This window comes from Phaenicophaeus curvirostris, chromosome 22 (genome assembly GCF_032191515.1).
Source record: "Phaenicophaeus curvirostris isolate KB17595 chromosome 22, BPBGC_Pcur_1.0, whole genome shotgun sequence".
In the NCBI taxonomy this organism is placed as follows: Eukaryota; Metazoa; Chordata; class Aves; order Cuculiformes; family Cuculidae; genus Phaenicophaeus; species Phaenicophaeus curvirostris.
In genome coordinates, this window is record NC_091413.1 from 602661 (window position 1) to 626847 (window position 24187).

Genomic DNA, 24187 nt, shown 5'->3' on the forward strand with positions numbered 1-24187 from the left:
CGGCCGGGGGGTGTCTGCTTGTCCGTCTGCCTTTCTGTGTGTCTGTCTGCCTGTATCTGCGCGTCCGTGGGTGCCTGCGTCTGTCTGTGGCTGGGAGTCTGTCTGTGTGTTCGTGGGTGTCTTTCTGTCTGCCTGCAAGTGCTTGTCTGTCTGTCCCTGTCTATAGGGATCTGCCTGCCTGCCTGTCTGTCCGTCCCTGCCTGAGGGCATCTGCCTGCCTGTCTGTCCGTCCCTGTCTGTAGGGGTCTGCCTGTCTGTCTGTCCGTCCCTGCCTGAGGGCATCTGCCTGTCTGTCTGTCCTTGCCAGAGGGGATCTGTCTGTCCGTCCCCGTCCATGGGGGCCTGTCTGTCTGTCCGTCCCCGTCCGTGGGGGCCTGTCTGTCTGTGCGTCCCCGTCCGTGGGGGCCTGTCTGTCTGCCCGTCCCTGTCTGTGGGGTCTGTCTGTGGGCACACGCATGTGTCTGGTCTCCCCACACGCACCTTTAGGGGTGCCGTGTGCCCACAGGTACCTGGATGCTGTGTCGGGGGAGCAGGGGGCCCAGCAGGGCAGGGGGTCAGCTTGCCCCGTACTGGCCCGTGGTGGCCCCTCCGGCCAGGCCCTCGGCCTCCCGAGGCACCCCCTGGGCCCCGTGTCCCCGTGCCTCGCAGTGCGGGTGCCACACGAGCCCCGTCGGGGCCCTCAGCGTTTCCCTGAGACAGGGTCCCTTCTCCAGCCTGGGCGATGCGGAGAGGCGACCCTCGGAGCAGGATGAGCGAGTGGGAGAGGGAGTTCCTGCGGCACCTGGCTGTTCCCCCGCACTGCCAGCGCAGACGGACGCGCCCGTCGTGCTCCACGCCGTTCCGCTGTGTCCTCAAGTACCTGGAAGGGGCTGCGCTCACCCAGGTAGGGCTCTCTGCTCTGCCCAGGAGACCCAGCAGCCCCTTCTCGGAGAGCCCCTGCTTTCCGTTCACTGCCAGCCCCCCATAGCACCAGGATTTACTGTCTTTGTGGGCCAAGAACCCATAAAGCTGGAGGCTTTTGAAACAAGGTCACTTGTTTGGGGGAGAACTGGCTGTAAATTTCCCAGAAACGCAAGTTAGAGCCATGTCTCTGTCTTGTGTGTTTTTACCCACAAATCTGCATTGGTGTTTGATTCATTTGTAATTTAATTATTGCTAATATTTAGTTTAGGTGGAGTTTTTAAATTAAAATCTCTGGGTAGCACTTTAAAAGGCTGCCCCTCCCTAATATTCAATTTTCCCACTTTTGCTTTTTCTGCCATTCTGAAGGGCTCTCCAGGAGCGCGTGAAGCTGGGCACGGCCATGTGCCTAATCTGGGCATCAATTTGAGTGCGGGAATCTTGTTCTCTCTTCCTGATGTGTGTTTTCACAGCGTGGGGCCGCTGAGCTAGCCCCAAGCAGGCATAGATGCCAATACCTCCTGTCCTGTTGTGCCTTGCAGGGAGCCGAGTACCAGCTGCGCCTCTCCCTTTTCGATGCCACCTACCGCCACTTCTTCGGGAGGACGTGGAGGAGCGGCTGGAGAGCTGCCCGTGCTGCTTCGCCGCGCCCGGCCAGGGCGGCGTTCAACGAGGTAGAGAGTCAGGGGGCTGCGGTGGCTGAGTCTGGGGTGGTGAGAGGGGCAGCGATCTGTGGGGCAGTGCCTGGGGCTGCAGGAGACAGGTCTGAGGAGGGAGGTTTTCGATGCATGAAGGGAAAAGCCATCGTTGCTCTGGTTCAGCCAGGAGCCGCTCTCCTGTGGGGCTGTTTTTTTGACTTAGCCTGGTGGAAGTGGAGCTCGGGGAGCTCTGGGAGCCTGTGATCGGTGCGCTGTGGCCATGAGCCCTTTAAAGCAGGGGGAGCTCTGTGCACAGGCTCTGGCCACGGTTGGTTTGCTGCCGAGCCTTCTCTGTGGCCTTTTGTCCTGTATGCACACAGAGAGCAGTAGGAAACCCTTCTGGGTGCTTCCCAATGCTTTGCTTAGGGTGCATCCCGGACACTGTCCAGTTCTTGAGCTTTTCTGCGTGGTTTATTGGCACAAGGAAATGTGGTTCTGGGTGGATTCCTTGTGCAGCAGTGGTGTGGTGCCGTGTGCCGGCTGCTCTCTTCAGAGCCGGCAGCAGAGAGCAGTGTTTCTCCACAAGTGGGAAGAGCAGCCGCTTGTCGTCTGGCACGGCACTTTTCTTGCCTTACCTGGGGATTAAACTTACCCCAAGCTGTGCTTCCATCCTCTGCCGCTACCGGCAAGCAGGGGTGCTCCTGTACCGGGGAGATCCTGCTGCCCTGTAGTGTGGAAGACAGTGGAGAGGTCATGTTTTCTCGTTGATAACTCGTTTCCACCTCCTCCAGTGCTGCAGATGAAGTGTAACACAGACTAGCGCCGTGCTCCTTCATTTATTTAACCAGTAGTGGTTTCTGAGGGGTGTTGATGCGTGTGTTTGTTCCCCAAGTGTTTTAATTACTGCTTTTTTTAAGAAGGATGGAGAAAAATTGTGGGAGAGCATCCTGCAGTGGAAAACATGAGGTGCTGCTTCCCTACTCCCTGGGTGCAGTGTGGAGCTGCCTTTCCAAGAACCATTCCTGCATCTACAGGCTTGCTGGGTGTTTGGTGTGGGGTTGGGAGCAGTTGGAGCAGGGTCTTTGGGGTGTTAGGGGCCTGCAGTCACTCAGTTGCTTTGCGTGTCCCCTGCAGCCTGCCCTGCGTGCACATGGTGCAGCTGTAGCGCTCAGGGTCTTGCAGAGGAGAAGGTTGAGCTAACTCCCGTGTTGTGCCCTCGTAGGGTTTAGGGGAGAGAAACGAGCTCTTGCAAAGCACTGTCAGCATTCACGGAGGGAACAGCAAGGGATCCGCTTTAAGGGCGCTGTGTGTCTTTGCAGGGCGAGGCATCGGTCTGCAGCCAGCGGTCATTGTTGCAACGATTTGCAATAAAAGATAATAGAATAACGATTTATTTCCCTGGGTTGACGCGGTAATGTCTCTCTCCGTTATCCCTTCCTGACAGCCTGTGATTACAGTAAACGTTTTCCCTGGGACACTGCGGTAATGAGTTTTTAATAGAAAGATTAACCTAGCTTTAAATCCTGCCCTGGGGAGGTGACTGTGTCCTGTCCCCTCCTGCACGCAGGTCTGGGCCACCCCTGTCTCCTCTCCCTGTGGCAGGAGGGTTTCTATCTCCTTGGCTTCCCCAGTGCTGCGCTTGCTGTAATATTGTAGGTCAGGGGCACCTCGAAGCCCTGCTCTTATGGGCTCTGCAGCCTGCAAGTAACTGGAGAAGGAGTGTTAGCAATAAAAAAAGAAAGAACAAGAAGTTAATGATGTTTGAGATATAAGGAGCTTGAGATTTCCAAGTGATGCTGGAGGTCATTTACCATGAGCTGCTGTCTGTAAGTTTTAATGGATGTTCTGGTTGCTTCACTGGCTGCCAAGATGCAACAGGTATCACCCTGCCTGCAGCATCCACCAGCTCTGAAATGCCCTTTTTCTCTCCTTTTGCTCCCAGACCGTTTACTTCCACACCTCCTTGAACCACCCTGGCATCACTGCGGTCGTGGAAGTGGTGGTGGCAGCTGGGAAAGGCAGTGGGGTCCCTCAGCATCTCTCCTATGGCTTTGGACTCATCCCCCTCTTCCGCAACGGCTCAGAGGCGATGGACCCGGTCACTGAGGACAGAGCGTAGGTGGTCTCGCTGCCTTTGGATGTGCTTGGTATTGGGGTGGCAATATGCACAGCAGCTGAGGTGGGGAGAAAGGGTGGTCCTGGGTTGAAAATGTAGTCCTGGAGCTGCAGAAACCAAGCCAGCATTTAGAAACCTGGAGTTCTGCACTGATGGGTTTGTAAGTGATCTTGTGCTTTCCCTAAAGGATAAGGGGGGGTTACCACAGGTACAGAGTAGGAAAGTGTTGTTTTCTTGTTGAGGAAGGTGAAGATGTGCTTCAGGCTGGGTTTGCTGACGCTGCAGGTGCTCTGTGCTTTCAGACTGAAGCTGTACCATGGGACACCACGTGCCTTACTGCACCCACGCTTCCAGGACCCCATGGAAAGTAAGCAGCAGCCTGGCTTTGAGTCCTACCACCAGCCGGGAAAGTACTGGCCAGACAAAGCCAGGTTTTTGCTTTGCTCCCGGCACGTGTGTTTGTGGATAACGATTTCCTCAGCAGCAGCACTGCAAAGCTGTCTGCCCCCAGTTTTGGTCATTTTGGGATGTTTTCTCTTCTTCAGAGAACAAATACCTGATGGTAATGGAGAAGAGCCACCTGCAGTATGCCCTGAAGCCCCACCAGCCCCTGGAGAAGATATTTCACCTCCTTCCTGAAAACCTCCTGATATCCGGGCGGGAGACGGTTCCTGGCTTGCTGCTGGCACGTGGAGATGCGAGTAAGGGCTTCTTCCCTCTTCCTGCAGGCTGTGCTGCTCCTGCTGAAGGCAGCAGGACCCAGGGGGCTGCGGCCAGGGCAGGCAGGGTGCTGGCATGTAGTTTCTGGGCACTCTGGGTTCTCTGCAGTGCTGCCCCTTAGCAAGAGCATCTCCCTGTGCATGGGCCAGTGGGGCTGGCATTCATAGCTCATCCTGAAAGATGTCAAAATGGCTTCAGTCTGTTCTTCTTCCCTTAATTGCTTTGCTCCTGGGAAGCTGCTAGGGATAAGTGATGGCTGGTTTAATTACAGTCCTTCAGCAGAGTCTTAGGAGAAGCCCTTGCAGCTTGTTTAGTCTTCCTCTTCGGCAGCGGCACTGAGGGTCTGGCAGGTTTGGTGGGATGAGCTCTTGCACACTCTGCCCTCGTTAATCTTTCCCTGTGGGTAGCAGCCTTGCTGTTTGAGCTGCTGCAATTAAATGGTGAACTTTGTGTTCAGAGGGTAAAAGTACTCATAGTTCTGCAGCTGAATTCATCTTACTACCCAGAAAACCCTGCTGCTGAGCAGTTTGGGGGCTGCAGCTGTTAATGTTACAGCTGAGCAAGGTTTCCAAAGCAGCAGAGTCCCCGGTGCCTCTGAGACCGCAGCTTGAAAGCAGATGAGGGGAGAGCCAGTGTCTTGTGCTGCAGGGCACCTCAGCACTGCAGTGGTGGCCACCACCTTGTCTTCTCAGGTGACTGCTTGCAGAAGCCCCGGCTGATGAAGCCGGTCACCTGCTATCTGGAGAGGCTCTCTGTCCGGCTGTACCCTTCCCTGGAGGAATTTGAGGAAGAGCTGCTGGACTTACTGAACAGTGATCGCTTGCTTCAGGTACTGCTGTTGTACTCAGGGCTGGGGAAAGCAGTGCGTGAGCGGCAATACTGGTGCTGCATTTACAGGCAGAGTGGAAAGGTTCAGATAAATGCTTCTTGTGTGTTTGTTTTTGTTTGGAGACTTTTTTTGCTCTGTGAGCTTTTTGCTTGCTTTACTGCTAGATTAGTAACAGGTGCTTCCTGTAGGCTTTGTTTTGGACATCCAGGCACTAATAAGCAGAATTTGGGCTTGCTCTGCTATGATAACACAAAGATGAGTTGCAGGGTGTATTGAACACGGCTCTTTAGGAACGGCAGTGCGAGGCGTGCAGTAATGACCACTGGCCAAGTCCTTTATTTGCTAGATTGGCACCAACTCTGCCATAAAGAGGAAAGATTTTAATATGCATCACCTGCTGGGGGTGTGTCCTGTTTTTTTGAGTTCCTGATGGATTGCCTGAATTTTCCTGGCCATGGGTGGCGTGGGGAAGGAGGCTGTGCTGCCCTGTGCTGTATTCCTGTCTGAGCTGGAAAACTTACCTTTTGCAGGCGAACACCGCCCCGGACGGTGATGGAGTGGCCGTTCGGGAGCGACGGCTGCATGTTGGTGTCCACAATGGCCTGTGCTTCGTCCAGGCACCGCAGGTGGCCGTGCTGGTGCCAGAGTCAGAGGTGGCACGGGGCAGCTTCTCAGGGGTGATTGGCTCCAGAGCCAGGTAAGAGGGAAACCTGCCAGTACTGCTTCCCTCCCACCTCAGGCACCGCTCACAGCTGCTTCTCCATCCCGGCACAGGGGTGCAGGTCAAGACCTGGTCCTGAGGAGCCGCATCCACCTGAGCGAAATGGTCCCTCACCCGGCATTTGGGGTGTGCTTCCAGCTCGAGTACGTCTTCTGCAGCTCTGGGAGAGCCGGTGGGAAGGTAGAGCTGAGTTCGTATGTGCACCTCGTTTCTGTCCCTTATTAAAGAGTGGAGAATTGCTGGGGAGCAAGCCCTGCTGAGTGACTCTGTCCTCTGCCCCCCTTTTGCCATCCCACACCCCCAAGATGCAGCTGTTCCTTGTTGCGTGGCTAACGAATGGCCTCACAAAGTGACCAGGTGCTTTCTGCAGTGCTGTGCAACATGTCCAACAAATGGGCTCATTGAATCATTTTAATGACATGTGGTTATGTTTCTCTGCTGTGTTTGTGTATGGAGAAACACGGTCCCGCAGCAGTGCCATAGGGTGTGGAAAGCTAATTTGGAAAACTTCAGCCTTTTCTAATTTAAAAAAGGCTTTTCTTTAGAACTGGGCATTTATGTGAAAAGAAGTTAACCCCTCCCACTCCTTTTTTCCTGATTGCTGAGGTTTCTCTGGGAGCTTCACCCTGTATTGACTGCAGAGACTACACTCCTTAACGCCCACTTAGCTATTGTTTACAAGTATTTCAGTTGACCCTTTCTGCGGGTTAAGCCCAATTTAGTTGGTCTGTCCCCTCCAGGGGCTCTCTGCGCCTGGAGCTGTTGCTCTAGTGGGGCCGAATCAGGGGCTGTGGGTTTGTCAGGACGCCCCAGTCAGCCTGCTGAGATGGTCATTGATAATGCATCAGGTGTCCTCTCCTTAGAGCTGCCCAGAGCAAAACTGGGTGGAAAAGGGCATTTTTAAAGTTGGGCACATGTGCCAGGCTAGAGGTATTTGTATTGAGGGAGGGGAAACTGAGCCTTCCAGTCTGCAACTGAGTTGTGTTCAATTCCCTTTAAAAAGCTGAAACCCAAGGACCCGTGTAGATTTGGGGCTGCAGATGTGCAGATCTGTTTTCTGGGCTGTGCTGGGAGTACTGGGCGAGAAGTTGGTGGAGCTGGTTCTCGTGGGACAGCCCTTGGGCAGAGCAGTTAATCCAAAGCCATTCTCAGAGCTGATCACCTTGTCTGCTGTGCCATAATTAGCAGGCTGTGAGGGTGCTTGCAGCTGGTAGAGACTGATCTGTTCACTCCTGTGCCTCTCCTTCACTGTACGGGGAGGCTGTGGATGTGCCCAGGTAGGTGGAAGCCTTTACGCTGCCTTTCCCATCTCCCAGGGATAGGGAGTCAGGGATCCATCCCTCAATGCAGCCGCTTGGGTGTGGGGTTAAAGCCGTTTAGTTGGGTGCTGGTGTCTTTGTCTCAGCCTATGTGTGCTAAATACATGCGAGGGATGAAACCCCTCTTAGTTTTGAAAAGCATTATATTGTGCTTTTCTACTATATCAGCTTTATATCCTGCTGATCCATAACCTAGAGGTGTAATCCCTTGCATAACCTGAAGGGATGCGGTGCGATTACCTGGAGTGCAGCTGCACCCTGTGGGCAGGGGAGCGGTGTCTGGAGTGAGCGAGGTCAATGGGGCTGATGCGAGAAACCCCAGGGAATGCTCATGAGGGAGGGGTGGTGCTGGTTTTAGAGGGAGAACTCAGGATTCATACCCGTGGGCAGCTGTGGGTTTGTGGTCAGCCTTCAGGAGGTGAAATCTTGTAGGAAGGTGTCAGTGCTGCTGGCAGAAGGGAGAGAAGCAAACCTCAAGACCATGCAGGCCAGCTCGGGTGCTTCACAGAGAGATCTCCTGTTCCTGGGTCACCTCTCCGGGACCAAAGTATCCCTCTGCATCAGAGAAGTGCTTGTGCTCCTCAGAGCCTGCAAGGGACAGGAGTAGAAAGATGCGAGGGTTGGAAATGGGTGCGAAAAAGAGAAATAAGGTGCTGGAAAGTGTCTGGAATGGGTTGAAGGGGAGTGGATTCTGTGATGCCAGAGCTGGATGTGGGAAGGTGTGGCTGGAGATCAGAGCCCAGTCTGTCTGGCAGCACCCACTGCCCCATCCCGGTGGTGAGGTGGCGGTGCCTGGTGCTCACCATGCTCCCCCTGTTCCTCTGCAGTCCCTGCCCAGCAGCGCCCGCAACGAAGCAGCCGACATGCGCTCCATGCGCTGGGCCGTCTGGAGCCCCGTTCTGGGCAGTGGTGAGGCCGACGTGGTCCTGCCCCTGCGTGGCGGTGCCCGCCGCGGCCCCTGCCAAGCCTTGGTCTACCAGGCGCCGCCAAGCAGCAGGAGCTCCCGTCAGGTAAGGGCGTTAAAGCAAATTAAAGTACAGCCCCTTGCTAGCTCTGCCTCCAGCTTGCAGCACCGTTTGGCTGCAGGGCAAGGGAATCGTCTCTTGGAGGCACGAGGGAGCCTGCGTGGAGCACACTGTCTATAAGTATTTCATTTCCATTTTCAGGGGAAGCACGTGGAGTCTGGGACTGTCCAATTCCACGTTTCCACTGATTTGGAGGAACATCTTGTAACTGCTGCGGAGATCCTACGTAAAGACAGGGACACGTCGGAGAAGCCTCCCACGCCGTCACTGAGTGAGTGTTTTCCAAATCGCTGACATTTAAAATATAAAGTGTGGCACTGGTGTCTGCTCAGGAGAAGAAACACTACTTCAATGGGTTTCAGTGAGCTGGTTTATGAATTACTGGAGCGAACCAAGTTTCTATCGAGTTGAATTCAGCTCTTGCTTTTTAACTTACAAAACTTCCCTGTGATAGCGGTGCTGAGCCACAGGCAAAATCCCCAGGGATTTCCAGCACGGCGCCACCCTGCTCCCATTTCAAGTCGCTCTGAGGGCGTTTGAGTTCCTGTGCTCACTAGATGGGCTCCCACCAGTGCTGCTGCTCCTCCGTCTGCACTCCAAATGCTCACAGACCTTGGGGACAGGAGAGATGTCAGTTGTGGGCTGAGGAAGGAAATAATCATCTCGTTGCGCTGCTGCTCGGGGAGCGTGACAGCAGCACCTGTTGGGTCGGCGTGCACGGGCTGTGCCAGGAGAACCGGGCTGCGTGTGTGTGCGTGCACGTATGCATGTACGTATCTATCTATAGCACATGGGGGCAGGTGGTCAGGGTTTCGGTGCCCATCTGCCGAGTGTGTTGGAGGCGGAAAGGGAACTGCCGTTGGCTTGAGGAGTGAGGCTGAGTCAATGCCCTGTGCTCCTGGAAATCCTTTCCAGCTTGTTTCTATCTGCTCCCTGTTTCATGATCGGTGGGAGATGCACTCTCCTTTCCTCTACAGCATTGCTCCTGCTGTCGTTCCTATGCAGGTCTTGGTGCGATGCCCCAGATATCTGACAGCCTTTACGTGTGTTTTGTGCCCTGATCTGGCTCCTCTGGTGAGCCGGTAGGTGCCGGCCTGTGGGTTGGGGTGAGTGGGTGCAGCATGGGCATCTGCTCTCACGGCAGCTCCGGTGCTGCTGTGCCTTCCAGGAGATGGCAGTGACACCATGGCTTTGCTGCAGCGAGTTCCTGGCCCAGCACCAGCTTCAGGCTTTCTGCTGATGAGGAGCCGGTTTGCTGGTGGAAGGGCCGTTGGAGCAGAAAGCTTTGTGGGTGTCGTGAGAGGTCGGGGGGTGTGCTGAGTTAGGCTCTGCCCAGCATCACTGTCGGGACCTTCCTGGTGCTACTTGGAGGGTTTTCCTGGACTCCTTTCAGCTGGCGTTGGCCAGGGTGTTGAGTGAGTTGCAGTGCGGTGAAGGGAGATGTGTATGTGTGACGATGGTGAGCTCGCAGCGCTAGGCTGGTGCGCTCTGGCTTGCAAGGAGTGTCCTGGAGTGCGGTCAGGGTGCCCAGCGAGGGGACGTGTCCCAGCAGGGTGATTCAGCAGGGTGAACTGCCGGGTGTTGCTCTGGCTCTGGGGGGCTGGTGGCACCAGGGAGAGCTCAGGAAGCACTGCAGTGGTTCCAGAGCCGTGCCATGAGATGAGTGGCTGTGTGCAAGAGCCAGCCTGTGCCCCGAGCTGCTGAAAAGTGCATTTTGTAGTGCTGTGTTGGAAAATGTGCTGCTGCCTGGGCCTTTTGGCCAGGGGAGCACATCTTCTGTGGGCTAAGCTGCCGGTGCTGCTGATGGCTCTGTCCATCATCTCTTTACCAATAGCCAAAGCCATCCAAACTGAGAGGAACCAGTAGTTTAGGTGTAAGGGAGACAGGGCACTTGCCTTTGCACGGCAGAAAGCGTGGGATAGCGGGGATGCACATGGCGGTGAAAGGAAAATAAGGTCTTGGCATCACGTGGGTACAGCGAGAGAACATCTGTGCCTCTGGTCTGCTCCGAAGGACCCACGGCTCAGTGGCACAGCGAGCTCAGCTGTGCTGGCGCGCGAGCCGAGCAGCCAAATATAAACACGATAAAGCTCGTACTGTTTCGGGGCACGAATGCATGAACAGATGAAGGGAGTGACAAGAAATAACGGAGGAGCGACAAAAACCTTAAGTATCCTCAAACTTTCACGTCTCATTAAGCATCCCACTTAAGCAGCGCCGCATGGCCGTAGGGAACCGCAGCACAGTCTGGGGATGGAGGAGCTGCCTTTGCGGCACAGTTAGCCTAATTCCCAACAAAATAACGGATGGATCTGGAGATGTGCCGCGTTTCCCCCTCAGGCAGCATTCATACTGGAAAAATGAGTCAAATAAGTGAGTGAGAAATGGTAAATGCCTCTCTGAGCTGGCTTCACCTCAAAATGTAAAAGGGCAGGTAGAAGTTGGAGGGGGCTGGGTGTTTGGGGGTGCAGCTGCTGCAGCAGGACCTGAGGGCAGTGGCTCTGCTGCAGCACCTCTCCTGTCCCTCTCTGCAGCTTCGCCGTCCCCGCAGCAAACGACGGGCTCTCCGCAGGGACCAGGGGTAAGTGCCACGTGCACCAGCACACAGGTGATGGGCAGCGGTGTTCCCGGGGATGGCCTGTGTGCCGAGGATGTGCTTCCAGTCCTGGCCTCTGCCTATTTTCCTACCAGTGGTGGGCAAGCGGCACAGTGTCCTGCTCGAATCCACCTCATCCAGGGGAAGGAAATGTATCCCACATAGAATGCCCTGGGCACGATTTCCTGAGCTCTGTTCACACCCCAAATGTCTTTTTAAGGGCAGCTCTGTTTTTTGACAGCCCAGATTTGCTGGGTACTATTGTCCCTGCTATGTGCTGACAGTGATGCACGGTTTCTTTGTGTGGAGCCACTGGGATTTAAAGAAAGCTATGAATACAGAGATCCCTCTTTATGCTTTTTTATATCTTGATGCAGGGATCAATGCACACAAATATTTTTGATGAAATGAAATGCTTCATAAAGACCGCATTAGGTGGTTTGATCTTCCTGCTGCATTTTCTCATCCCTCTCCTTGCCAGGGAAAGTTCAGCACTAAATAGGAAGCAGGAGTGTGAAAACTTGAGCAGCTGAGCTGTGCTGTTTCTCAGCAAAGCTGTGATGCCAAAGAATGCGTTGTCTGAGCTGCTTTAGCCAGGAGGGGCTGCTGGCCCCCCTTGCCGCAGGGTTCCCACAGGGTCGGCTGCTTTGGGGGCTGTTCCCTGGGCACAGGGCCGCGGGTGCTCACACTCTCCACTCTCCCCCCAGCTATCAGTGTCCCAGCTCACAGCCTCGCCGTGGGGCAAGGGCCAGCTCCCAGCACCACGCGGCCACAGCTCTCCGAAGGAGCCGGGAATCACTCACCTGGAGGCCAATCTCAGCTCGCTGGATGCAGAGCCCTGCACAGATGACCAGCTGCGGGCGCTGCCGTTTGCCCCTCTGCAGGTGCCCATCGCTGCCATGGGGCTGCAGGCAGGCAGGTGATGCTCGGCTGCCTTTCCCTAGGCTCCCGCATTCCCTCCCCATTGCACTGTGGTTCCCCGTGGCCGCTTCTATGTATCTCACCCCCGTTTCTCCATCAGTTCCTGCACGCTGCTCTCCCGCGCCTCCCTGGCACGCCTGCATGCTGCAGGGTTCCCGGAGATCCTAGACCGCAACCAGGAGCCGGTGGAGATCTCGGAGCTGGTAGAGCCAGCAAGGTTCAACCTGCAGTTGGAAGAAGACGACCCTCTGCAAGGCAATGAAATAATCCTGCAGTTCCTGGCTTTTGGCAGGTGGGCCGACAGCCATTTGTGGTGCCTTCTGCAGGCAGATCCCAGGAGTCCTTTCCCCAACTCCCCCCAGACTCATTTGCTGCTTGTGCGGGAGAAATCCTTGCAAAGTGCTGCTTCCTGCAGCATCTTGATGTGGAGGCAGAGCCCTGGAGAGTTTTACGGTGGTTCTCTTGTCCTTTCGAGGTCCTCTCAAATCATATTCCTCTTTTTTTAAATTGTATCTGCTACCCACAAGGGGATATAAAAGCTCATTAATGCAGGGGTTTGCTGTAAATGCATATGGAGTTGAGAAAGTTGGCACCCACTGGGGTGGCTTTAGCTGGATAAGGCCCCACTTGTGTTTTTTCCATGGATGGCAGTGTGCTGTGCGAAGGTAAAACGCTGCCTTTGCTGGGCTCTTCCGTCACAGCATATGGAGAGAGACAGCTGGAATTATGAAGCTTTTTGGGAAGCCAAGGCAAACCATATGCCCGCTGTCTTCAGAGAAGTCCAAATACTTGTGATGCTGCCGATCTTGTCTTGTTCTTCTGCCTCTCAGCGCGTGCCAAACGCACGAGGAGCTTGTGATGGGAAGGCAGCACTGTGCCACGAGCTAACCCAGGCCCCTCTCTCTCCCTCAAGGGATGCCCTAGACAGTGTGGAGGGGGCCTGGCCGAGGACGGTCTTCCTCACCTTCCAGTTCTACCGTTTCCCACCGGTCACCACGCCACGGCTGCAGCTGGTCAGCTCGGATGGGGATGTGGTGGCTGGGCCAGCTGTGCCGGCACAGCTCCTTGTCCGCTTGAACAAGGACGGGACCCTCAACACTGGTAAGCTCAGGTTTTATAGCATCCTCGTGTGGCTGCTCCTCATCTGTCAGTCAGGTTTGGGCTTGCCTCTGGGCTGAGGAGGGGGCCGGTGTCTGCTTTAATAGCAAACCTCCTCTTGTTTGCATGGCACGCATGAGGAACGATCAAAATGTCCAACACTTGAAGTAAAACACTGCTGAGTGTCAGAGATGCAGTTTGCACATCGAGGCTGCCAGCTCCTGCTGCAGCTTGAGCATTTTTGGAAAGAAAGGCAACACATGACAGCGTGGCACCTGGAGCGAGCGGCTCTGATCCTCCCAGCAGAATGCTTTGCTTTGGTTCTTTGTGTCTTATTGAGTTCTGATCCTGAGAGACACCAAGCGCTTGTGGCTGATGAAGCTCTTTCTGCACGCAGAGCTGTTAGTGGAAATGTCAGGGGGGTCTGTACAGACTGAGTGTTTCTGTGGGTGGGTGTCAATCCCAGGGGAACTTGGGCCTTGCTAATTGACCCATGGGCTCATTAAGTGGGGGAGAGTGGATGTGTGAGCCAGCAGGCTTCTCTAGAGCAGAAGAGAGTGCCTGTTGTGGCTGGTGCCAGTGCCTGGGGAAGCTCCCTTTCCCTGACAGTGGCAATGTCTCACAGGACCGCCGGGCTTGCAGCTGAAGTACATGGTGGATCCCAATTTTCTGCGCTCTGGGGAGCAGCGCTGGTTTGTGCGGTACCTGGCCGAGCACAGCCTCCAGATTGACATCTGGGATGGAGACTCCCTGCTCCTTGTTGGGTCTGCTGCTGTCAGACTGGAGGTATGGGTTAAGTTGAAGGTTGTTCCGTTTAAGCCTTCAGGAATGCTAAGGATGGAGACACCTGCTTAGCATGCAGGAGGGTTAAGGAAGACCCTGGCTTTCCCTTTGGTCCCGTGTTGAGATGCTGTTGCATTACCCTTGCATCTTTAGTAATCGAGTTGCTGTCAGCCCCTCTGTGAACTGAGACTGATGATGTCCTGACAAGCCCCTAATCGTGGGATTTGTCATCATCTCATCGAAAGTGATGACAAAACGTTGACTTCCTTCCACTCCCCTGGGTCTCTTGCAGTATTCTAGGGCTAACCCCTCAGTCCTAGGACACCCAGAGACATCCTTACCCAGGCCCCTTCACCCAGACCTGACTTTAATGCCTTACCCCTCGCCCATCCTTGCTTGTCCCCAGCCCCTGCTGCGCCAGGGCCGCGTGGCTGTGAGGACCCACCACGAGCTGGAGGTGGCCACGACCGAGTATGAGCCGGATGTGACAGTGCTGGGCCGGGAGGCTCTGCGGCACGGTGCCCTGCGGCCCCTCGGCGTCCGTGTGGCTGTGAGGGGCCGCCTCCACCTCTGCCTGGCCAACGTCGGTAAGAGCCCATCACTCATGCAGCCAGAAGGCTTGGGTGCTGTCACCAGTGCCCTGTGGCACAACCCCCTTGCCAGGTACCTCCGGTGCCGGCCAGAGCCCTGTCCCAGTGCAGCCGCTTGGCTCAGGGCGCTGCGGGACGCAGGGCAGAGGTGTGTGGCTCCTGGTTGTGCTTGTGGTCCCTGCTTGCATCCAAAGGCTGGCGCAGGGTGGTGGGGAGCCCAGAGGAACAGGGACAGCGCTGTGTGGTTAGGTGCTAGGAGACAGGCTGGGGCTGCGGGAGAAACGCAGAGGGCTGTACCAGAATGAAAACCATACTTGTAAGAACATTATTTTTCCCAGAACCTGCTGGCTGCTTTTATTTTCTGTATTTAATTCCCCGTCCTATAAACGTGCAGTGACTCCAGGTTTTAAAATCTTATCTTCAGAAGAAAGATTAGCTCCATTATAAGATATCTTAAATCATCGTTCCCACACTTTGCCTGCAAAAGGACGATAAGCTCCTGGGAAGGAGAATCTGAGATTCACAGCCCAGGGATGGTTTAACTTCCACCCTTCACAAGGAGGGAGGAAGTGGAGTCGCTGCACCAGGGCAGGAGCCGCCCTTTGGCTGTTTTTTTTCCTGTCCACGCTCTTTTTAATTTCAAAATACTGTTGTTAAAAACAGTTTTGGAAAGCGTGGTACCCCTGCCTGAGGGATGGGGATGGGATTTCTAGGCTGGGTAAATGCCTGGTGCTTTACAGCCTTGCGTGGTGCTGCTGGGCATTGCCTTTGTGGGAGCATGAAGGGACACGGTGCCGTGTGGCTGTGCCGGGGGCAGTGCCCCAGCCCGGGGACAGAGACCACACAAAATGGGAACTGGAGCTGGTGAGAGGCTCAGCAGAGAATCACTGTGGGCGGCGCTGTGCTTTTGGTGCCGCTCTGTGCCGGGGTGGATGGCTGTACGGTGCGAACAGCAATGGCTCTGGTGGGAGCACAGAGCATTGATAGCAGCCAGGTATTTGCCCCTGATTTGTGGGGATAAAAATTTGTGGTAGGTTTTACAATGATGAGAAAGGGATGGTTTCCGCTCACCCTCTGTCTCTGCCTCTGGCAGGCCACCCGTGTGAGGACACCCCAGCGCAGCTTCCGTCCCCGCCGCCGTCCCGCTCCCGCCCCACGCCCGCACCAGATAGCGCTGGCAGCGGCCCGGCAGGCAGCTGGTTTTCCCTGAGCGCTGCTGGTGGTGAGTCCTGCCGGGCTGGGGTGCAGCCTGTCCCCTCTGCAGCATCGCGGGGGCCCTTGAGTGGTGATGTGGGTCCCCGGTGGTGCCACGGTGCTCTCTCCCTGCAGGAGGGCAGGAGTCACGGGCGCGGAGGCTGGCTGAGGTGGACGGTGAGCTGGCAGCTGCGCTGTGCAGCCGCAGGCCAGTGGCAAGGCCAGTCCCCCCGGCCGCCCCCAGTGAGGCTGTGGCTGCACACCGGCGCAAGCTGCGGCGCATGGCGCTGGTGCGGCAGCAGGAGGATGCCAGCGGTGGGAAGGTGCCCCAGCTCTCGGTGAGGAGAGGGGCACTGGGCTGGGGGTGCTGCAGTGGTTCCAGGCTTATGGTGCTCTCCTTCCTAGCGGGAGCAGCGCATCCCACACATGCGAGACCTGCAGATCATTGATGCCTACCGGGAGCACATCAAGGGTGAGAGCATCTCCCAGGTGCTCAGCCAGGCCATCACCGCCACCCGCACCGTGCATGCTGTGCTGGGGGTGGCGGAGTTCTTTGAGTTCGCCCTGAAGAACCCTTATGGTACCCAGCACACCGTGACCATCAAGATTGACCACCCCGAACTCAGGTGGGGCTTGAAACAGAGTCTCAGCGTGCCTGGGGAGGTGCCAGGGTGGCACCGGCTCCTGACCGGTCCTCACCAGCATCTCTGCCGTTCGCTCGTTCCTCCAGCGTCATTCTGGACCCGAGGGAGTGGCGCCACTTCAAGGAGCTGACCAAGAGTGTTACACCGGTGGAGGAGGAGATGTTCCACCTCCGTGATGACCTCAGGCCTCAAGTCTACCTGCGCCCTCATGAGACTGTCCGCATCCCCTTCAAATACCAGACCTTCTCTGCAGACCCTGCAGTTGTCATGGCTCAGGTACACATGGCCCCTTGTTTTGAGTTGTTCCCAGTAGGAATTGTTTCCCTTAGCAATGTTTGCCAGTGCAGGGGAGGGGGATACAGCCATGGGGAGCACTGCGCAGTCGTTGCAGTGCTGCACCCTGAGACAAGCTGCTTTCACACCCTGCAGGGGCCAGCGGGGTTGGGCACTGGAGCCAACATGGATCCCTGCTCCTTGAGGAAGAGCGTGGCTGGGCAGACAAAGCACATCCAGGTGAGGGAGCTGGGGAAAAGGCTGCTCGCAGGGCTGTGTGGGAGGAGAAGTATCGCTCTTGCACAACTCCATCCCTTTCCTGCTGGCTGCCGGGACAGGTCTCCTTCCAGGTGAGCAGGGGGAAGCCCATCGCGCTGCTGCGGGTGAAGGTGGAGCCGCAGCCCCACGTGGTGGACCAGACGTTCCGCTTCTACCACCCTGAGCTAACCTTCCTGAAGAAGACCATTCGGTTGCCCCCCTGGCACACCCTGCCTGGTGAGCCTGCAGTATGCCCTGTGGGTGCTTGGGCTCTTCCTCATTAGTTGGCATCCCTGGTTCATAGGGACCTTTCTGGAGTTGCAGGCGGTTCCAGAGAACTTGTCTCTGCTTCCTCACCCTTTCACAGCTTTGGACTCCTTGCTTTTCTGCACTCGCCTATGTTAATTTTGTACTTAATTCCCTGCTCCTCTCTGCTCGTGTAGTTCATTAGCAGTGTGACATGAGGGTTTCTGGTCTGTGGCTGTGTGGGGTGCAGGGTAGCAAGCACAAAGAAAGCGCTGACTATGGTTGCTCCTGGGTCTGTCCGCAGGCGTGCCAGTGGGGATGCCAGGGGGGGAACCAGAGATGTTTGTTCGCTGCAGCGACCCCGACATCATTTGTGAAACCAAAAATATGGTACGTTACCCCTCGGCATCGGGCTGTCCTCTGTGCCCTTCTGCTGCGTGGGTTGCTTTTATCGGCAGAGAAATGCCTTATGCCTGTGGAGTGTCCTCATTTATCAGCCCATGGTAGTGAAATGCTGGTGGCGATGAAGCTGGAATTGCCCTTTATTCCCAGTTAAAAGGAGCTGCCCTGTTTTTGCAGTCAAAGCTGACTGTTGCACTATCCCATGGTGCAGCAGCCTATACTCCCCTGTGCTTTTGAGCAAATGCCAGTTGATTAAGGTGCTGGGGAACAGCATCCTTTCGTCAGGGGTGCGATAGACCCTCCTGCTGCTCGGGGTATCGCAGCCGCTGGAGGCATGCGTGGGGTCAGCACATCCTCTGAGCGCAGGGCAGAGCGGCTCTGCTGGGCGATGCAGGGGTGGTGATGCCAGGCTGGGAGGGCTCTTTGGGCCAAGCCATCACTCTGTATCCCTCTCCTTGCTTCCCAACTCCAGCACTGGATTTCCTGGACTTGCTTTGTGGCTGGGGGAGGTGGGAAGGGAAAATAAACTCGGGCACCTATGTGCAGATGGTGGTGAAGGATAGTTGCTAATTGCTGTTGCAGCAATGCGTTAGCATCGTAATTGGATTACAGCTTGTTAGAAAACTTGGGGAATATTTGCCAAAATTTGATTACAAATGCAGACCTGGAACGTGATCGTCGTTCGTATCCTCTTTTGTAATTAAAAATACTGGAAGGGCTCAGCCAAGCTGTGTAATAACTTAATAACGTAGTTTAACTGGATGCTGGAAGCATCTGCTTCTGTCAGTGGGCTGGTGGCGAGTGTTTCTGTTAATGTGAAGGAAACCCTGGAGTCCTCATTAGCTGGTTTGATGTCGAGGTTAAGTAGTGGAACCATGCTCTGATTTCCACACGCAGGGCCCTGGGGAGCCACAGGACATCTTCTTAAAAGTAGCCGGAGGACCGAGCCCGCAGATCAAAAAGTTCTTTGTTGCTATTTATATGTAAGTAGCAGGACCCCTAGAAAGTGCGAAACCCTAACCCCAAGTGTGTGGCAGGGCAGGAGGGGACCCGAGCCCGGACAGCTTCACTAAGCAGCAGAAAGCTGCCTGAAACATTTGCAGCTTAAAGTTTTACATCGTCCTGTTTTCCTCTAAGTAATCCCTGTCCAGAGCATCTGGACAGTGCAGCCGATGCCCGTGAGCCACATGGGCCATGTCTGCATCGGACAATGCTGTTACCTGAGCCTCAGGAGTGGGGTGCACCGAGTCTGAGGTCCTTAGAAGAAGCTTTCCCAGAGCTCAGGCTCCCTGCTTGGTGCTCACTGCTCACTCTGAGCCCTGTCCATCTGTCCTTCCCACAGGGACGCCTGGCTGGCGGCTCCTGTCCAGATCTGGCAGTTCTACCTGCACTCGCTGCAGCGCCTGGACGTCAGCTGCATGGCCGGGCAGCTCGCCCGCCTCTCCCTGCTGCTGCGTGGCACCCCGGCCCCACGCAGGGTGAGAGCCTTCACCTCCCACCCCCAGGAGCTGCAGGTAACGCCCGTGGGCGCGCTCGGGGCCTTTGCGGTGGTGGCACGTAGGGAGCTGGGCTGGACTAGCCCAGTGAAACCCCGTCAGGAAAGGGAAGGGCAGCCCACTCGGAATTATGAACAATTTGCCGTTGTAAAGTGTTTGGGATAATTATCTTTTGATTAGAGCTGTCATGTGTAGGATCATTGGCGTGAAACCCCGGAGGGCAAATTATCTGTGTTAATGAGACCATCGAAAGACTAACAATTTCTTTAGAGTTCCTTCAGCCGTAATTGTGAATGTGAATAATGAAAGGCACAAAAACTCCATCACTGCCCTGTAAACAAAAGAAAACATCCCCAGGCAAAGACTTCGAGGGGAGGGAGTCCCCGTGCTGGGGAGGAGCTGTCTCTCTTACTTCCTGACACGAAGCCAGTCCTGGCATATTCGTGTAGGTGGGGTTTGGTGGTGGCGTGCGTGCAGAGCTCCTTCAGAGCAAGTGAGTGTAGTTTTATGTCACAGAGATACATTAGGTCATTGCAAGTGCCTGCAGCTCCCGGTGTTGGTTTCCGCAGGTGGATCCGGATGGTGCTTTCCTCCTCCCCGCCAACGGCATGCAGGAGCTGTACATTGGCGTCAGGCCTCGGCGGGCTGGCAGCAGGTTCATCTACCTCAACCTGGTGGATGTAGAGTCCCACCAGCTGGTGTCCTCCTGGCTGCTCTGCCTGTCCTGCCGGCAGCCCCTCATCTCCAAGGTATGGCAACTCTTGCACTGGAAAAACCCAGTGGTGATGCTGAGTCAGTGGTTGTGATCCAGCCAGTGACCTGGGGCTCTCTCCTGCTTCGTAGTTTCTTTACGTCTGTGGGGTTTTTGGCACTTGTCACCCTGAGCAAGCATTCAGGCCTCTGCGGCTCGCCTGATCTCCCTGGTGACCGAGGTGCAATGTCTCTTGGGCTGATCTGGAGTATCCCTGGTTGTGAAATTAAAGCCACAGTGTGTCGCTTTCTATTAGTGCCGTGCTGGTGGAGGTCTTGTCTCAAAGACAGAAAATTAGATTTCCTGGCTAATGTCTCCCTGTTAAAATTGTTTTCCCAAAGCCCTCGGTACTGGAGGGAGTTCAGATCGACACTTAAACTGATGCCACAGCGTCCTGCCAAGTGCCAGCTCACCTCCCACTGCCACGGGGCGTTATCTGAGCGAGTGCCGTGGCTCTCCCCATGGGCGTCCCTTAATTGGCTGGAGAAGGAGCTGCTGGGCCTGGCTGCTCCCCTGGCCCTTTGCTGCTGGGGCTTGTAATTACATCTGTGAATGTGCTGGTGCCAGCAGAAACATGAGTGCTTTCACTTGAAGGTGTTTTGTTGTACCTGGTGGCAGAGATCAAATGTAAGGTGTAGCAGGAGGGGATGTGAGGCAATGTGCACCCCAAAACGTCCCCTGCTGTGCATCCATGCAGGAGGCAATTCTCTGAAGGGAGTCTGGCAGGGAGCCCGCTGTTCCCTCTGCCCCCGCTGCTATCTGTGCCGCCTCTGCCACAGCTTTTGCTCATCTTTGCAGGCGTTTGAGATCTCGCTGCCTGCGGGAGGCGGGAGAGGCTGCAACAAGCGCATCACCTACACCAACCCCTACCCCTCGCCCAGGCTCTACTTCTTGTGCACCAACCGGCCTGACCTTCTGCAGTTCAAGGAGGATTCCTTCGAGGTACGTCCTCCTGCCTCTCCCCCCTTGCCAGAGCTCCACCCTCATCCAGCTGGGCTGCACCATGTGTGGAGTGACGCTTGGTGCATGCACGATGCCCTGTGGCTGCAGAGAGTGACGCTTGGTGCATGCAGGATGCCCTCTGGCCGCAGAGAGTGGCGCTTGGTGCATGCAGGGTGCCCCGTGGGTGCAAGGTGCAATGTTCTGTGAATGCAGGGAGAGCTGCTGAGTGGACTTGGGACACACTGCCAGGGGAGGGCCATGCCAGCCTGCAAAGAGTGGGCACGCTGAGGGCTCTGTGCTGTGTCCTGCTGCCTCTCTTCTCGCCTGTTCTCCCTCAGATCGCTGGCGGGGAGGTGTACACCATTGGCTTGCGGTTCGCCCCGAGCCAGAGCGCAGGAGAGGAGGAGATCCTGATTCACATTAATGACCATGAGGACAAGAATGAGGAAACCTTCTGTGTGAAGGTCCTTTACCAGTGAGGCCACCCCCAACCCCAGCAAAGCAGCCAGACTCCAGTGTTGGTTCAGGGACACGCTTCTTTCTGGGACTTCTTATCTTTGTTTTCTCCAAATTCTCCTTGGCCATGTTGTTTGCAGACAGACTCATGAGCCCAGTTGCTCGTAGTCCCCTCAGCGAGCTGGGAGGTCTCGCTGGCTGCCAGGATCCCCAGGCATTGCCGCAAGCGCTGGTGGTGCCGCACAGCTCCGTCTGCTCAAATCAGGGAGGGCTAATGTGTTTGTTACCGTGCGGGATGTCTTTATTTTTGTTAAGCATTGCTGTTTTTCACGTGTGTTGTAATACTTTTTTAACTTAAAAAAATTGCAGAGCTGATTCTGCAGGATATTTTTGAAATATTTTATATCCCAGTGAGTTTTGCACAGGCTGAAGCAGTTTTCTAGGATTTTTAATATTTTTTACTCATCCTTGATCAATTAAACTTGCACAGAACTGGCAGTGTGTGGCGGCATTTTCTTTCATGGGAGTTGGAAAGCCTCAGAGTCCCTGTCTTGTGAAGACAAGTGCTGGTGGGGAGCACTGGGGGTCCCATGTGTCATCCCCAGCTCCCGGGAGCATCCCAGGGGCCGGGGCTGTGGAGTAGAATGACTGGAAAATAAGATTGAGCTGAGCGGTGATGGCTGCATCCCTGTGTGTGGCAGCACATCTCTTAGTGTTCATTCGTGGCCAGGATGCATTCTACTCACCGTGTGGAGGAAGAAAACCCTAAAGAGGTGAGGTAAAAAGGCAGCGCAGCCAGGTAAAGTGTGTGTGTGTCTGTCATGGGAGCGGCTGGAGGGTCCGTGCCCCCCCTGCCACTGTGGCTGGGTGGAGGGCAGAGCCCAGGGTGAGCCCATGACCCCCAGGAGCCGTGAGCTGCTGCTCCCTTCGGGGCCAGAGGCTGATGAATTGGCAGCCTTGATGGAGTCGTGTGCTGAGTTCCTCTCCCTCCCTGGGACTGATTGGAAATGACAGCTAATATTTTAAAATTTATTGTACTGTCTGCAGCATAGAGAGGCCCCCGAGCCGGGTTATTAAAAGAGATTAGCTGAATAATTTTCATTACTTTTTCATACAATGATATTTCTTGGGGCTTACAGATGAGCTGGTGCCGTACCCTCGGCTGTGCGCCGAGCACTAGGTGGTCGCAGGCACTGGCCGAGGAGTTGCTGGTGGGCAAGGGATGCTTGACACCGGGGCTGGAGCTGAGCTGGTGGCTCAGCAGCCGCCAATGCCACCGCCTGCCGTAGCACACAGCTCTCCTGGGCTGAGCCCTGGCTGCTGCAACCCCAAAGCTGCAGGTGAGGCTGCTGGGGAGAAGTTGAAAAGACTTTTGTGGGAGGAGCTGGAGGCGTCTTATGTCCCAGCTTCTTTGGGAAGGACCTGGATACCCATGGGTGCTCCTTTGTGGCACCGCCTGGAGCCAGAAGGAAGGGCTGAGAAATAAAACCTCAACAGCTCTGCTTTGAGAACCCAGAGTGGGAATTGGTCACTTCTAGTGGTATAAGGGTGCGTGGGAAAGCGCTGTGCACGGCCCCATGTCTGAGCTGTCTCCTGGCTGGGCTCCATTACTGCTAATGGTCTTCTTGTAGATGATGAAGGTGTAATGAGGTGCTGAATTATTTACACATGTGCCTGTATTTAGCTGCAGAGTTTAGTAGAGGGGCGGGAAACCAGGAGCCAGGTGGCAGCTTGGGGCTCCCCTCTCTTCTGCATTGCCAGGGAGGCAGTGCAGGTGAGAGCTGTGCCACCTTCTCCCACCTGGAATTCCTTTCTTACAGTGCACGCAGCCCTGTAAATCTTTGTAGGGCTTTAATATGCCCTGCTGCTGCCTGTTAGTTTGTCTTCACTACATTAGCTTTAATTACACAATTTCCTTTGAGCGTAAGCCTTTGGGTGCATGCGGGTTTGTTTGCGCAGTGGGGATCCCAGAGGAGCAGCCAGGGAGCGGGGCGAGACCCCATCCTGCCAGCGGGCGAAGAGCCTGCGCAGAGGCACGGGGAAAGGGCTGGAACGGGGCTGTGCCTGTGCCTGGCTCTGCTTGGTGCTGGAAATGCTGCTGCTCGAGCTCAGGGCGAGCGCAGGAGCAGCGGCTGCTGCTCGGCTCTGCCAGGCAGGGGCTGGGATGGAGCTGCTTCTTGGGTTTGCACTTGTTAATGAATTTGTCCTTGCTAATGACAGTAAGCTCGTAGCGCTGCGTGCCTGGCGTGCAACTTGTTGTTCTTCTCCCATTTCATTTGTGTCAGGAAGAAAATTGGATTCCTGTAATGATATAATTAATTCACCCTAAAATCTCATCTCGTATCTCATCACCAGGGCGCACAGGGGAGGGAAGGATTGGGAAACTTTTTCTGTGGTTTCAATAACCCTTGGGAGTGCTCTGTCCTCTCAGAGCAGATAGGACCCATCAGGCCCTGAGTGTCGCTGCCTTCGCCACGCTGCTGCTCTCACCTGGGCAGCCCCAAGTCTCTTAAATCTGCTCCTCACCTTCGCGGGATCCTGTTGGTGTCCACTGCCTGGCAGGGTAACGTCTCCAGCCTAAACTTTTAAACCTGGCTTATTTTTCCTATTATGAGGATGAAACTGTGGCTGCCTGAGAAACCTCTAATTAAACAAAGGCTCACCATAATATTTGCTGGGAGCTCGCCAGCCTCGTAATATGACATTACCGGGTGTCTTTATTAGCTGAAATGAGTATTTAGGGTCTCTGCCAAATTGAAAGCTGACAGACTCGTTTGGAAGTGGCATCGTGGCACAAGGCAAAGGCTCCTGCTCTCTGGGGCTGCGGTCTGCGAGGAGGCTGCTGGCACTGGGGTCTAAGGGAGCGGGGTTTCCACCTATGGAATCAAAAAGCTTTGGTGTTCTAATGTGTTGCCCTGGCATTTCCAGCTGGAAATGTTCTGACTCTCAGCTCTGAAATGAGTTTTTATTTTGAAATGTGTTATTCATTTTCTTTTGAAAGGTCAAAATCTGAATGAAACGCTTTAATTCACCTGAGATGGATTTATTAGTTTTTGTCTCTGGCAGCACACGGTGACTGGAGCCGCGGGCAGGGGGTGCGGGATGGGTGCTCAACGGACGCTGCTGCCGTGTCGTCAGCTCTAGGTGACGCTTCCACCCTGCAAAGTTCTGCTCTGCTCTCTTCGATGCGTGCAACACAAGGTGTCCTTAGCATGTGTGTGTGCCACAGATGGGGGTGACTTTGCTCTCAGATGATGTTGTGCAAGCCC

At 55.3% G+C, this 24187-nt stretch overlaps 1 protein-coding gene across 2 annotated transcripts; it reads left to right on the top strand.

Moving 5' to 3' along the window:
- Window positions 1–725: 725 nt before the first annotated feature.
- NPHP4 (nephrocystin 4) lies at window positions 726–21678 on the top strand. 2 transcript variants are annotated; one of them, XM_069874539.1, is made up of 28 exons: window positions 726–883; window positions 1443–1574; window positions 3481–3653; window positions 3957–4021; window positions 4200–4355; window positions 5067–5203; window positions 5734–5900; window positions 5978–6104; window positions 8071–8253; window positions 8410–8539; window positions 10803–10849; window positions 11572–11783; window positions 11886–12077; window positions 12699–12886; window positions 13509–13669; window positions 14073–14253; window positions 15350–15478; window positions 15586–15788; window positions 15856–16076; window positions 16181–16370; window positions 16524–16607; window positions 16706–16862; window positions 17176–17261; window positions 18171–18256; window positions 18616–18787; window positions 19339–19518; window positions 20319–20462; window positions 20801–21678. In XM_069874539.1, exons 1-28 carry the CDS (start codon window positions 749–751, stop codon window positions 20939–20941), a joined length of 4179 nt encoding a protein of 1392 aa, XP_069730640.1. In that variant the 5' UTR covers window positions 726–748; the 3' UTR covers window positions 20942–21678. The 2 variants fall into 2 exon arrangements, with proteins under 2 accessions (XP_069730640.1, XP_069730641.1); XM_069874540.1 differs by lacking the exon at window positions 16524–16607.
- Window positions 21679–24187: the final 2509 nt, after the last annotated feature.

What these genes read in the sequence shown, in the direction of transcription:
- NPHP4 (XM_069874539.1), top strand. Translation starts at nt 749, where the DNA reads ATGAGCGAGTGGGAGAGGGAGTTCCTGCGGCACCTGGCTGTTCCCCCG. An exon ending in ATGGGGCTGCAGGCAGGCAG is followed by an intron (nt 11,784 to 11,885) that starts GTGATGCTCGGC and finishes TTTCTCCATCAG; the next exon opens with TTCCTGCACGCTGCTCTCCC. An exon ending in CCTCTGCCTGGCCAACGTCG is followed by an intron (nt 14,254 to 15,349) that starts GTAAGAGCCCAT and finishes TGCCTCTGGCAG; the next exon opens with GCCACCCGTGTGAGGACACC.